At 43.0% G+C, this 12,685-nt stretch overlaps 2 protein-coding genes across 6 annotated transcripts in view; both read right to left on the bottom strand.

Annotated features, from left to right (window-relative positions):
* LOC116089774 (putative ankyrin repeat domain-containing protein 19) overlaps positions 1–12,685 on the bottom strand; it is a 54,957-nt gene that overhangs the window by 7,658 nt on the left and 34,614 nt on the right. For all 5 annotated transcript variants that reach the window (XR_004118468.1, XM_031369194.1, XM_031369195.1 and 2 more), the window contains exon 9: positions 2,782–2,854. Coding sequence is in view for 4 of the 5 variants with exons in the window: in XM_031369194.1 (XP_031225054.1) it covers positions 2,782–2,854 (73 nt within the window). In the remaining variant the exon portion in view is untranslated. The remainder of the gene's footprint in view (positions 1–2,781; positions 2,855–12,685) is intronic.
* On the bottom strand, positions 8,558–11,837 carry LOC116089775. The gene is made up of 2 exons (XM_031369197.1): positions 9,156–11,837; positions 8,558–8,953 (listed from the first exon to the last, which is right to left on the bottom strand). The coding sequence occupies exon 1, from the start codon at positions 10,233–10,235 to the stop codon at positions 9,510–9,512; it is 726 nt and encodes a 241-aa protein (XP_031225057.1). The 5' UTR covers positions 10,236–11,837; the 3' UTR covers positions 8,558–8,953; positions 9,156–9,509.

Below are 12,685 nucleotides of genomic sequence, written 5' to 3'. Positions count from 1 at the left end.
TGACCATAACAGGAAGTCTGTATCCAAAAATCGAGCCTACAATTCATTTCTTGGTGCAGCAGAACTGTTAAGTCTCAGCTTAGCTACAATAGAGGTAAAATCCTTTGGTGATGTGAGGGCCATTGACGTACAGCCTTATTACAATGAAACCCAATGTCGAAAAATTGTTCTTATTTTGGGCTTGTACCACAGTAAGAGCCAGTAAGAGCCAAGATTTTAAACTCTCTAAATACAAAACAAACAGACAAAAAGACTTTATATATTTATGTTCATTTAAGAAAATACTAGTAGTCATTATTATTTTGAAATATACAGTTAATATGTTTGGAGTTATTTAAAATTTATATTGAGAAAATGTATTTTCACTATTGCTGTAGATGAACATCTACATAAGACTGTTAAATTGTTCTTTCTTTTATATCAAAGAACTTTTATAATACTTATTTTTATTGTTATAATATTTTATAAATTTTAAGGAATATGACAAAAAAGATATTGTAGGTATTGAAAGGGGGGGTCTATGGGAGGAGCAGTGGTACAAAAGGGAAACAAGAATGTGATTTAATTCTATTTACTTAAAATATGTTTTTAAATGTTAACAAATTCAGATAAATTGAAATCATGTAACTTTTCTCATCATAATGCAATAAAAGTTAAAAAAAGAAAAAAACAATAATTATAGGAAGTATTGTTTGTTATGAAAATGTTTCACCAATATCACTGTCAAAAGGGAAATGTTTCCTTAAACCATTATGAGGATAATTATAAAAGTGTGTTTATAAATCTTGCACAGAGAATTTTTCATCATTATTCCTTGAAATATTTGTGGTTTGAAAGGAAAATCATCCCAATGAACAATATGTATACTATTTCCTGGTGTTGTATAAAAATAAAGATTAACTTTCCCTAGCCAAAAAAAAAATCTATAAGGAAGCATTAATATATGTTTACCTAAAATTACATGTAAGTGTATATGTATACATACATATATGCAACATACATACATACATACATACATACACACATACAAATATTTTATAAATGAAGCTATGCCATTTTGGTGATAATACTTCCTTTAAGAGCCATCTAACAAAACCTACAGAACCATGCATGAGAAATCAACTTTGGGGTTTTTGGACAGGGTAGTCCAAAAGATCCCCAAGTAACATAAAATATTGCTGTTTCCCTTGATTTCCTCCCAGAATTTGAAGGTAAGTCACTTCTGCTGGAAATAACATATACTCTGGACATAGATATTTGGGTCATCGAGTTGGGTCTGACCCATAAGCCTCTTCCATGAAGAGCAGCTCTGATAGCAACAGAGGGTGCAATACCAGCTGCTAAGGAAAAAATGCAATCATTAGTCCTATGAGCTGTGACTAGCATGGCAGGATATCCCCAAAGGCAAAAGAGTGGAACTTATATTTTGGAGCTAACCAACATCTATCTAATTGGACTTAAGGTCTGCTCAATGGGAAGGAAAGCATGCCTGGTACTGTGAACCTGACTAGTCACTTGTGGCTGGTGAGGTCATGGGACCTACAGGAAAACCCACTACTGTCACTTTCCTAACAGTATAATTCCTAACTGTGTTTTGGGTGGGAGTTAAGTGCTGTGATAAGACACGATGAATGCAACTTGAGAGGAAAAGGTTTATTACAACTCTCAGGTCACAGCCAATGTGGGAAGCCAGGGCAGGAACTCAAGACAGGAACCTAAAGGCAGGAACTGAAGCAGAGGTCACACAGGAATGCTGCTTCCTGCCTTGCTTCCTATGGCTTTCTCAGCCTGCTCTATTACACCATCCAAGACCTGCCTAAGGGTAGCATCAAACACAATGAGTTCAATAATCAAGAAATGGCCCACAGGCTTGGCTACAGACTGGTCTTATGGAGCTTTTCCTCAACTGAGGTCTCCACCTCTCTGATTAAACCAAGCTGACAAAAATTAGCCCAAACACCATTCTAAATGTTTACTCTTATACTGTCAGTTAAGTGTGATTCCAGCCCCTCATCAAAGAAACTTCTTTGCAGCTATTGGAGCCCATCAACCCACAATTGACCAAAACCCAGAGAACACCTGCTCATGGAATGGCCAGCCCCAATTGATACACATACAGTACCTAAGACAGAAACATCATGGAAAAGGAGGTGGAGACTTGTAAGTCAGAGGACTGGGACATGTGCACCCATAGGATCTTGACAATATAAATAATATATTGTCTAAACAAGAGATGAACAAAAGCAAAAGCTGCTGACATGCCAGTGTGGATGGGCAAAACCTCACAAAGCCCCACCAGCAATGAAGGACCACCAGCAATTAATGGCTGATGAGAGAGAATCAGTCTTCCCCAGAGATGAACCCATAATCCATTATCTAATAGCAAGTGGTCATCCCTTAAAACATATACATATGTGCAACACTGAATGGGCTCAGGAGGTTGCATTAATATATGTTTGGGTATGTGTGAATGCATGCATGTATATAATGATAATAATTAAAGTAAAGGCATAAAGATGAGAGGGAGGGGAGGGGCAGAGGCAGTAGATGGAAGGACGAAGGGAGGAGGAATATTATAAATATGAACAGAAAATAACTACAAATTAAAAATATTTTCTCATGCTTGTATGTAACTTACTTTGCAGTATGGATGTTGGCAGTGGTACCTGCATCTTTTACATAAAATCTAGTAATTAAGTCCTAAAGCTAATAGATGATGGGAATAGTTTGCCTTCAATATTCTATATAACTTCTTTTCAGAGTTTGTGTTTCTAAATTTACCTGGTCTGCCGGTTTGTATCTTCTCCATGCTTGCTTCATGGGTTGTAAAAGGATCTTGCATTTCAATCACTTTCTGGATGTATTTTTGAAATAAGATATTTTATAACATTGTATAATTAATAACAAATACTCAGTAATACAAAATTAAAATTATAACTCATTACCCTCCAGTGTGGGCATTTCTTGTCCCTTGCTAAAAAGCAAAAGGTAATATGACAACTCAAATAATAAAACCAAGAAAAATTAGGATAAAATGGAGTTCTCATATCTAACTTTCAAAACAACCACTTAAGTTTATGAACATAATTTTACTAATATGTACAGCAATATTATAGAAATTTATGGATATAAATGTGGGTATATTTAATAAAGTGTTATTAAAGTTTCAAATATATTGAGTTGAGGAGATAGCTTGGTTGGTAAAGGGATTGCCATGTACCTGTGTTTGAATCCCCACAAGTCACATTAAAGCCAGATATAATAGCTGAGTTTGCATATCTGTAATTCCAACACTCCTACAGAGAGATAGGAAGTAAATACAGTGGACTCCTTGGAAGCTGGTAGGCTCTTGTCCTGCATATACAGCAGCATACAACTAGAGAACTCTCCTGAAACAAGGTGATGGGCAAGGACTGATGCATGAGGACTCTGACCTGCTTATATTGCCTTTTCCTATTGCTGTAATAAAATGCTATGCCCATGGCAATTTATAGAAAGAAAGATTAACTTGAGCTTTTTACTCCAGATGGATAAGAGTCTGTCATGATGGGAAAGCATGGCAGCAAGCAGAAGACAGTGGCTGTAGAAGAAACTGAGGGCTCACATATTGAACCACAAATAGGAGGCAAAGAGAACAAATTAGAAATGACACATGGATTTTCAGTTTCAAAGCCATACCTCATACCCTGTGACAAAGTTTCTCAAGAAAGACAACATATCTATAGTCTATCCCAACTGGGGACTAACAAATTCAAACCTCTGAGCCCATAGAATTCTCATTCAAAATAGCACACCTCCCCAACACACACACACACACACACACACACACACACACACACACACGCACACACACACACACACAGGCTGCTGAGGGGAATATGAAAGCATTATGTTCCCACTAGCTATGATGAAAGAAACAAGGTATGTATAGGAAAATGTTTATTCCAAGAAAAGTATGAGAAAAGTTTGATTTCTAGTCAGAGAAGCAAACAAGTCCCAGTCCTGAGTATAAATAAACATCAAAATTGATGGTAGGGTTCAACAGGATACATCATTAGTGAAAAACATCAGAATCGGTCACATAATTATACCATAAATAGTTATATTTTCAGTTTGTCCCACAGTTTAGAAAGTACAGGAGTAGGGAGATGGCGTAGTGGGTGTCTTAGTCAGGATTCCCGTTACTATGAGGAGACACCATGACCAAAGCAACTCTTATAGAGGACAACATTTAATTGTGGCTGGCTTACAGGTTCAGAGGTTCAGTCCATTATCATCATGGTGTGAAGCATGGCAGCATCCAGGCAGGCATGGTGCTGGAGGAACTGAAAGTCTACATCTTGTTCCAGAGGCAAACAGAAGACTGACAGCTTCAGGCATCCTGGAAGAAGCTCTCACAAAGCCCACACCCACAGTGATGCACTTATGCTCACACCTCCTAAAAGTGCCATTCCCTGGGCCAAGCATACTCACACCACAGCAGTGGGTAAAGTGCTTCCTACATAAGCCTGAGATATTTGATTTCAAACTCACAGAGCTAAGGAAAAGGTCAAGTGTGGCAGTATACTTACATGATTCTTATACCAAATAAGGGTAGATCCCTAGAGCTCACTGGCCAGACGGCCTGCTTGAATCAGTGGACTTTAATTTCAGAGTAAGACCCTGACAAAAAAATTTAAGGTGGAGATCCTAGAAGACACATGGAATTAGCTTACAGCTTCTGTGCATACCCACATGATGCATGGTGTCTGTGCAAATATCTAAATGAAGACCTATATCCACATACATACACACACACACACATTACAACCAAACACAAATAGAAAGTATTGTCCTAAAGGTCCATAATTCATCTGTGATCATATATTATTTCTGAATTGATAAGTCTGAAAATAAATGTACTGAGAGACCAGATTTTGGGGGTTCAGACTCCATCTTAGAGAACCTGACCTAAGTTTAAACACAAATAAACTAATGGGCTGGTACATAGCTCCAGTTTCCAGGTTACCCACCCCAACAAAACCTGAGCCTAGCTTCAGTTTCCAGGCTACCCCCTGACAAGACCTACATCTCCAAGTAATTCCCCCAAGAAATCCAACATCTAACACCAGCCTCTAGGTTATTTCCACAACAAATCTATACCCCCAGGTTACAAGCCTACCCCTGCCTAACAACCACCAATTAAGAAGAAAGCAAAAGTTAAGTTTATGGTTTGGCTCCCAACACCAGTCAATTATAATAAAGACCACAGTAGCTCCCAATTAGATGCTTCTCAGGCTGGAAGCATTTACCCCTCGCTTGCTATTTTCAATAAAACCTTGTCCCAATGAGTGTATTCAAGGCTTTTCTCAACCAGAACCTTCCTGTGGGCCAGCAGTGAGTTAAGCTCAAGCCAGAGCTTATAAAAAGAAAAAGAGCCTGTTGTGATTACATTGGATTGGCTCCTGTTTTGGTCTTTTAGGGTTCACAAATACTTCCTAGGTATTACATTATAACAGTTCATAAAGTATTTCTTTTTTCATAGGCACTATGAAAAACAATAGACTCCCTATTGTTTTTATCCTATGGCTTAGGCATTTTAGATTCACATTGATCTAATCATTATAAAAGTTGTGTGACCCAGAGCTAAGAAATAAAGTGTAGTATGCTTTGAATATTAGAACATAGATATTAAAATGGAAAGAAATTCGATACTGATAAGCCTGTTATATATCAAAATCAGTAGCTATGAAAACACAATTGTAGTATTAACCAAATGTGGTTTATTTTTGAAAATTGTTTAACTGTTTGACAATTTTAATACGATTATAATGTGTGTTGATCAAATTTATTCCCTATTCCATCCACGTCCCTATCATCATTTTTCCCTTTTAACATCATGAATTTTTCAAAACTACTGCATGCTATATTTTATAATGGTTTTTATTTCCAATATTGTATTGCTTTCAAAACTCATAGTAAACTTTCAAGGAAATTTATAGGAAAAAAATGTCTCTTGGAAAATGTACCTATCTTTTTACATGTACCCTATAGACTCCACAAAAAAATCTTAGAGATGATTAGTAGGTTCAGCAAAGTGGTAGAACACACAAAAGTCAGAAGTTTTCTAATGTACAAATGGCAATCATACCAAGTAAGAACTAATGATTCCATTCACAATAGCCTCAAAAAATTAAAATATCCTGAAATAAATCTAGTCAAGGAAGTGAAAATTTTGCACAATGAAAACTTTAGACATGAAAATGGAGAAATTGAAGAAGATTCTATCTTCATGCTCATGCATTGTCAGGATTGATATTTTGAAAATGTTTACCTTAATAAAAGAAATCTACAAATCAAATTCAATGGAACCCCCCCCATTAAAATCACAATACAGAAACCCAGGATCAGAGGTGAGCAGGAACCAACATCTGTCCTAACATTGGTAGTAACTGGGACCAGCGGACCAGGCACACGGGAACTCCACCAGCCCAGTGATTTGGGTTCCTTCTGGTCTGTCTGGGCTGGGGTCTGGAGCAGACCTTGGGCACAAGCTCTGCAGCCAGTCCCACAACACACAGAGGAAGCTCCACTCCCAGGCATGCTGACACACCCAGGATCAGAGGTGAGCAGGAACCAACATCTGTCCCAACACTGGGAGTAACTGGGACCAGCGGGACCAGGCACACAGGAACTCTGCCAGCCCAGTGACTCAGGTTCTGTGAGATTCCTGGAGGGACCCCCACACTCAAATCACGGGAGCGACGACCCCACACACCACCAAGACACGGACTTGATGCAATCTGCAAGAGTCTTTTTTATTCCAGCTAGCTGGGGCAAGACTCATATCCCTTGCAGGGGTAGAGGAGTCTGGCACCAAGCAAAAATTTAAACAGGTTTTTATACTCACACAGTTGCTAGGGGAAAAGGGGAAACTAAGGCAGGGGAAAGTACGGGGTAGTCTCTGATTGGTGCTGGCTTGTGCTAGAGTTCAGAAGCAGGTTAGCCACCTGGAAATTGTTACCTCATTTTTCTTTTCTCCTTCCAGGCCGCTCTGATCTCTAAGCTCTGAAAGCTGGTCTCCCATTCTTCTATGTTTTGGGAGCTGGTCTCCCATTCTTCTATGTCCTGGGAGCTGGTCTCCCATTCTTCTATGTTCCTGGAGCTAGTTTCCCATTCTTCTATGTTCCTGGAGCTAGTTTCTCATTCTTCTATGTTCCTGGAGCTAGTTTCTCATTCTTCTATGTTCCTGGAGCTAGTTTCTCATTCTTCTAAGTCCTGGGAGCTAGTCTCCCATTGAGTTTAACTAACGGCTAAGTTCCCACAGTACAGTTTGAAAATTTTAACCTCTCATTCCCTCCTCTTCTATTGAAATTAGTTCTAATCCTAGAACGTCTGATTCTGATCTTTTTAAGGTTTGATACTGTTGACGGAGCATGAGTACCTGAACCGTACTAATTCTTTTTCTGATAAATCTTACCAGCCTGTTTAAAATGCAAGGCCCAATGGTCAGCAAAAGGAACAGGATTATTAAAGGGCCCATTAGGGAGGACATCAGGGTAGTGAACCAAGGCGACTTATTGAACCCATGATTTATATTCCCATTGAAAAAACCGCAAGCCCCATGTCCTCCCCTGTATCCAGTCTTGTGCCTTTTTTCTTGGTCAGTAAAAGTTATGGCAAGAGGGTTGCACCACTCGTGGTGATCACAGGAGAGACTAGTAAAGTTTCTTTTTACTTGAATTAAATCCCAAGAAGATGAAGGGTTCCAGTAAGCCTGACCTGTAGTCTCACAGCCCCATTGGGTACAATAAAAGGACTCAAGGCCACCACACTTTCGAGCCATACTTCTGGACCTCCTGTCTCGGGGACAGACAAAGAAAGGGCTCTTTTTAACCCTATCTATACTCGCCCCATATCTGCAACCTGGAGCTTGTTGGACATTACTTCCAGGATACCACGCTTTCATGGATTCTGCTAGACTTGTATCTACACTATCTCACCCTCCTCCCATGGTACCGGCAGCCAAGGCACACACATCTGGGGTCAGGGTAGGCCACCAAGTATAAGGAGGGGCTTCACAGGTGGTGCTCCAGACTACTTTGCTGGTCTGTGAAAGGACTTGCCAAGTGAGCAATTGAGGAACATGGGGGCTATGGGAGGCTGGGTGAATGAGAGCCGGAAACATCACTGCCCGCCCTAACCAGTCTAAGGGGGTCTGGAGTCCTTTCCACTGTCCATCTGTCTGCTGACGAGGACGCTTTCTTGACATGCGAAGCATCAATCCAGGATGAGATGCCATCTACTTTGACAGTCATAGGGGTGGTCAGGAGGACAATGTAGGGTCCCTTCCATGGAGGCTCGAGATTCCCAGTGCAGTGACATCTCACATACACAGTGTCTCCAACCTGGAACTGGTGTGGCACTTGGAGGTCACCAGGCTTGTAGGCTTCAGCTAGGGGCTCCCAGGCCTCTCTCTGTACGCATTCAAGAACCTTTAACCTGCCAAGGAGGGTGATGAGATAAAAAGACTCATCTACTGGAAAGGCACTGAGTGCAGCAGCCAGGGGGCGGGGGGGGGGGAGGCTGCGATATAGAAGTTCAAAGGGTGTGAGCCGAAATCTCCCCGGAGTATTTCTAGCTCAAAAAAGGGCATAGCGAAGAAGGACTGTCCAATCTGTTATGCCAGTCTCAATTGACAATTTGGTCAAGGTCTCTTTTATGGTTCTATTCATTCTCTCTACTTGCCCTGAACTTTGGGGTCTGTAAGCACAATGTAATTTCTATTTCACCCCAAGGATCTTGGCCAGTCCCTGACTTACCTGGGCAACAAAAGCAGGTCCATTGTCAGACCTGATTACCTTAGGAAGACCAAATCGTGGAAAATTTTCTTCTATTATCTTCTTGGCCACTACTTGAGTGGTTTTTTTACAAGGGAAAGCCTCAGTCCATCCAGAGAAGGTATCTATAAACACTAAAAGATACTTGTTACCATATCTGGTGAGTTTGATTTCAGTGAAATCAGCTTCCCAGTGTTCACCAAGTCTTCGGCCTCTTAAGCGGCCCCCTTAAGGGTCCTCGAATAGGAGGCGTTGACAATTTGGCAGGCATTACAAGTCTTAAAAATGGTTTCAGTCATTTCAGAGAGTCCTAATATGATAAGGAGTCTGTCTTACCAGTTCTTGCATCTTTTTAGATCCTAGATGAGTTAAATGGTGTAGCTGATCAAGATATCTTTCAGCTTCCAGCTGAGGTAAAATATATTTTCCAGTTCCAGTCTCTCTCATTCCATATGGTGATTGTGCCTTATATCCTGCATCTAGCATTTTCTTGTGATCCTCAGGAGTGTATTCAAAGGGGCCAGGTCTCCCAGTATTTGGATCGGCTATCTTCATCAGAATACTTAGTCCTTGGGCTGCTCTTTTGGCCTCAGTGTCCGTCCATTGGTTCTCTCTAGCCACCCGGTCATTGGTGACCTGGGCAGTGCATAATAGCCACTTTGTCTGGCAGATGGATGGCTTCTAGGAGGGCTAAGATTTCAGCTCTGTTTTTAATATCTTTCCCAGCAGAGGTGAGCAGCCCTCTTTGTAGATAGCACCATGGACGTGGGCCGTGGCAAAAGCATACCTGCTGTTGGTGTAGATGTTGACCTTTTGTCCCTCCGCCAGCCACAAAGCTTGAGTCAGAGCTATTAACTCTGCTCGCTGAGCCGAGGATCCCTCTGGCAGGCTGCTGGCCCAGATGACTTTTTCATCATCTACAACCACTGCCCCTGCCATCCTCTTACCTTCAATCATGTAGCTTCTGCCATCTGTGTACCAGTCCATAGCCCCTGGCCACGGCTGGTCCTGCAGGTCTCCACATGTCCTCATCTCTTCAGCCAGGATATCTTGGCAGGAATGAAGGACGGTCTCTCCAGTGGTTTCAGGAAGCAGGGTGGCTGGGTTAAGGACAGTGGGGGCTACAAAGGTCACCTTTTCATTTAGTAGCAAGCTCTGATAGTGGGTCATGCAGGCGTTAGAGAGCCATTGGTCTGGAGGCTGGCATATGATACTCTCTAACGTGTGGGAACCGTACACAGTCAATTTCTGACCCATAGACAGCTTGTCAGCATCTTTTACCAGCACTGCTACAGCTGCCACTGCCTTAAGAGAGGAAGGCCATCCGCTAGCCACAGTGTCCAGCTTTTTTGATAAATAGGCTACCAGTCTTTCATGGCCCGAGGGTCTGCGTGAGCACTCCCTGTGCCACTCCATTTCCTTTATCTAGTAGGTTATAAGGGTTGGGCAAGGTGGGGTGAATATCTTGGACTCTTTTATTTACTTCTCTTAGATCCTGGACTGGTAGGGGCGTGTTCTAGGTAGACCGGCAGGGGCGCAAAACCCCTAGTTGGAGAAGGCAGTTGATGTGGGGACGGATCCCTTCCCTGGCTTCCCTGCTCAGGGGATACTGTCTCACTGAATGGGGGATGGCAGTAGCCTTAAGATCTATTACCACTGGGGGCACCTGAGTTGACAGTCCCAAGCCTGCAGTCTTGGCCAGTGAGAGAGTCAAAACCATAGTGCCTGGTTTTGATCTTTCTGATATTATCTCAGGCTCCTGAGGGGTGAAGAAGATCTGAGCACCCATTTTTGTCAGCAGGTCCCTTCCAAGAAGGGGGGTGGGGCATTTTGGAATCACCAAAAACGAGTGAATCACTTCTCCTCATCCCAAATCTACTACTCTTTTAGTAGTCCAAGAATATTGTTGATGTCCAGTTGCACCCATTACCCAAGTTTTTTCTTTTTTTGTCTTTCCCATAGGCTGTAATAGTACAGAATGTTGAGCTCCGGTATCTACTAAAAAATCTACAGGCTTCCTCTCCATGGTTAAAGTTACCCTAGGCTTGGGGAGAGGCTCTGAGCCCTGTCTCCTCTAATCTTCTTCTCCAAGGGCTAGGACTCATGGCGTGGCCTGCTCTTTTTTCTTAGGACATCTCGGGCCCAGTGTCCCTTTCCTCTGCAATATGCACATTGATCTTTGTCAAGAGGTCTGCAACGAGTGTTGGCCAGGTGCCCTATCTGCCCTGTCTTCTCCCTGGGTTCTACATGAGGACTTTTTCCTACTACTGCAGCCAAGATCCGTGTTAAGTTCTGGTTCTGCCTCTTTTCCCTCTTATTACTTTTTCTGCTTCCCTCACTAAATCTTTCAGAGTCATATTCTGCAATCCTTCTAGCCCCTGCAGCTTACGCTTAATGTCCAGGGCTGCCTCTCCCATGAACAACATGGCAACCACCGCCTGTTGCCCCTCAGAAGCAGGGTCAAAAGGGGTATACCTACGATAGGCTTCCATAAGTCGTTTCAGAAACACAGACGGGGACTCAGTTGGCCCCTGGACCACCTCTCTTACCTTAGCCAAATTGGTGGGCTTCCTTGCTGCCCCTTTGAGACCTGTCACGAGCTGATGGTAGACACACAGCCTTTCTCTCCCTTCAGGGGAATTATAATCCCAATTGGGACACTCTAAAGGGAACCCAGCATCTATGATGTTTTGTAAGATAGAGGGCCGCCCATCAGCTCCTGGAACATGCTTTCGAGCCTCCACTAGGATCCGCTCTCATTCTTCTGTTGTAAAGAGGGTCTGCAAGAGCTGTTGACAGTCATCCCAAGTGAGCTGGTGAGAAAACATAAAAGACTCCACCAAAGAAGTTAGTCTGGTGGGGTCCTCAGAAAAAGGAGGGTAGTTAGTTTTCCAATTATATAGATCAGCAGATGAAAGGCTGAAGGTCCCTCTCATCCGCTGGGGGAGGGCCAAAGGCATGCAACAGAAGGATCTGAGCATTCTCAGGAGGCACTCCCCTGCAACTGTGAGTCCCTTGGGCAGGGCCTGTAAAATCCTCAGGAGGCACTGAGGCCACTGCTGCCTGTTGGGGAAGTGGTGCAGGATGAGGTTGGGGAGGCAGAGTTGGTGGGTAAGGGGGAGGAGGAGGGTCTAGGAGAAGGAGGTCTGACTGGGTGTCAGGGTAACTCTGCATGGGAGCCACTCGAGCCACTCGGGAGGGCTCCTTATTCTTAGAGGTCTGGTGGTCTTGCAGAGCCAGGACTCAGGAACCTGGCTTACCAGGAGTTTTAGTTTGAAATTTTTAACCTCTTAGTTCCTTCTGGTCTGTCTGGGCTGGGGTCCAGAGCAGATCTTGGGCACAAGCTCTGCAGCCAGTCCCACAACACCCAGAGGAAGCTCCACTCCCAGGCATGTTGACACACCCAGGATCAGAGGTGAGCAGGAACCAACATCTGTCCCAACACTGGGAGTAACTGGGACCAGCGGGACCAGGCACACAGGAACTCTGCTAGCCCAGTGACTCCGGTTCTTTCCAGTCTGTCTGGGTTAGTGCTCTGAGCAGACCTTGGGCACAAGCTCTTCAGCCAGTCCCATAACACACAGAGAAAGCCACACTCCCAGGTGATCTAACAAGCCCAGGATCCCAAGATCCCAGAATCACAGGATCATAGAGACAGCTTGACTCTGAGGAGTTCTGACACAACCAGGATCACAGGAAGGACAGGCTCCAGTCAGATTTAGCAAGGGCAGGTAGCACTAGAGTTAACCAGATGGTGGGGGGCGGGGGGCAAGGGTAAAAAAAACAAACAACACAAAACAAGGTCACTTGCCATCATCAGAACCCAATTCTCCCACCATAGCAAATCCTGGACACACCATCACACC

This window comes from Mastomys coucha, unplaced genomic scaffold, assembly GCF_008632895.1.
Source record: "Mastomys coucha isolate ucsf_1 unplaced genomic scaffold, UCSF_Mcou_1 pScaffold15, whole genome shotgun sequence".
NCBI classification, from domain to species: domain Eukaryota; kingdom Metazoa; phylum Chordata; class Mammalia; order Rodentia; family Muridae; genus Mastomys; species Mastomys coucha.
Note: the sequence above shows the minus strand (reverse complement) of the source record. Positions and strands in the feature narration are given on the sequence as shown.

What these genes read in the sequence shown, in the direction of transcription:
- LOC116089775 (XM_031369197.1), bottom strand. Translation starts at nt 10,235, where the DNA reads ATGGAGTGGCACAGGGAGTGCTCACGCAGACCCTCGGGCCATGAAAGA.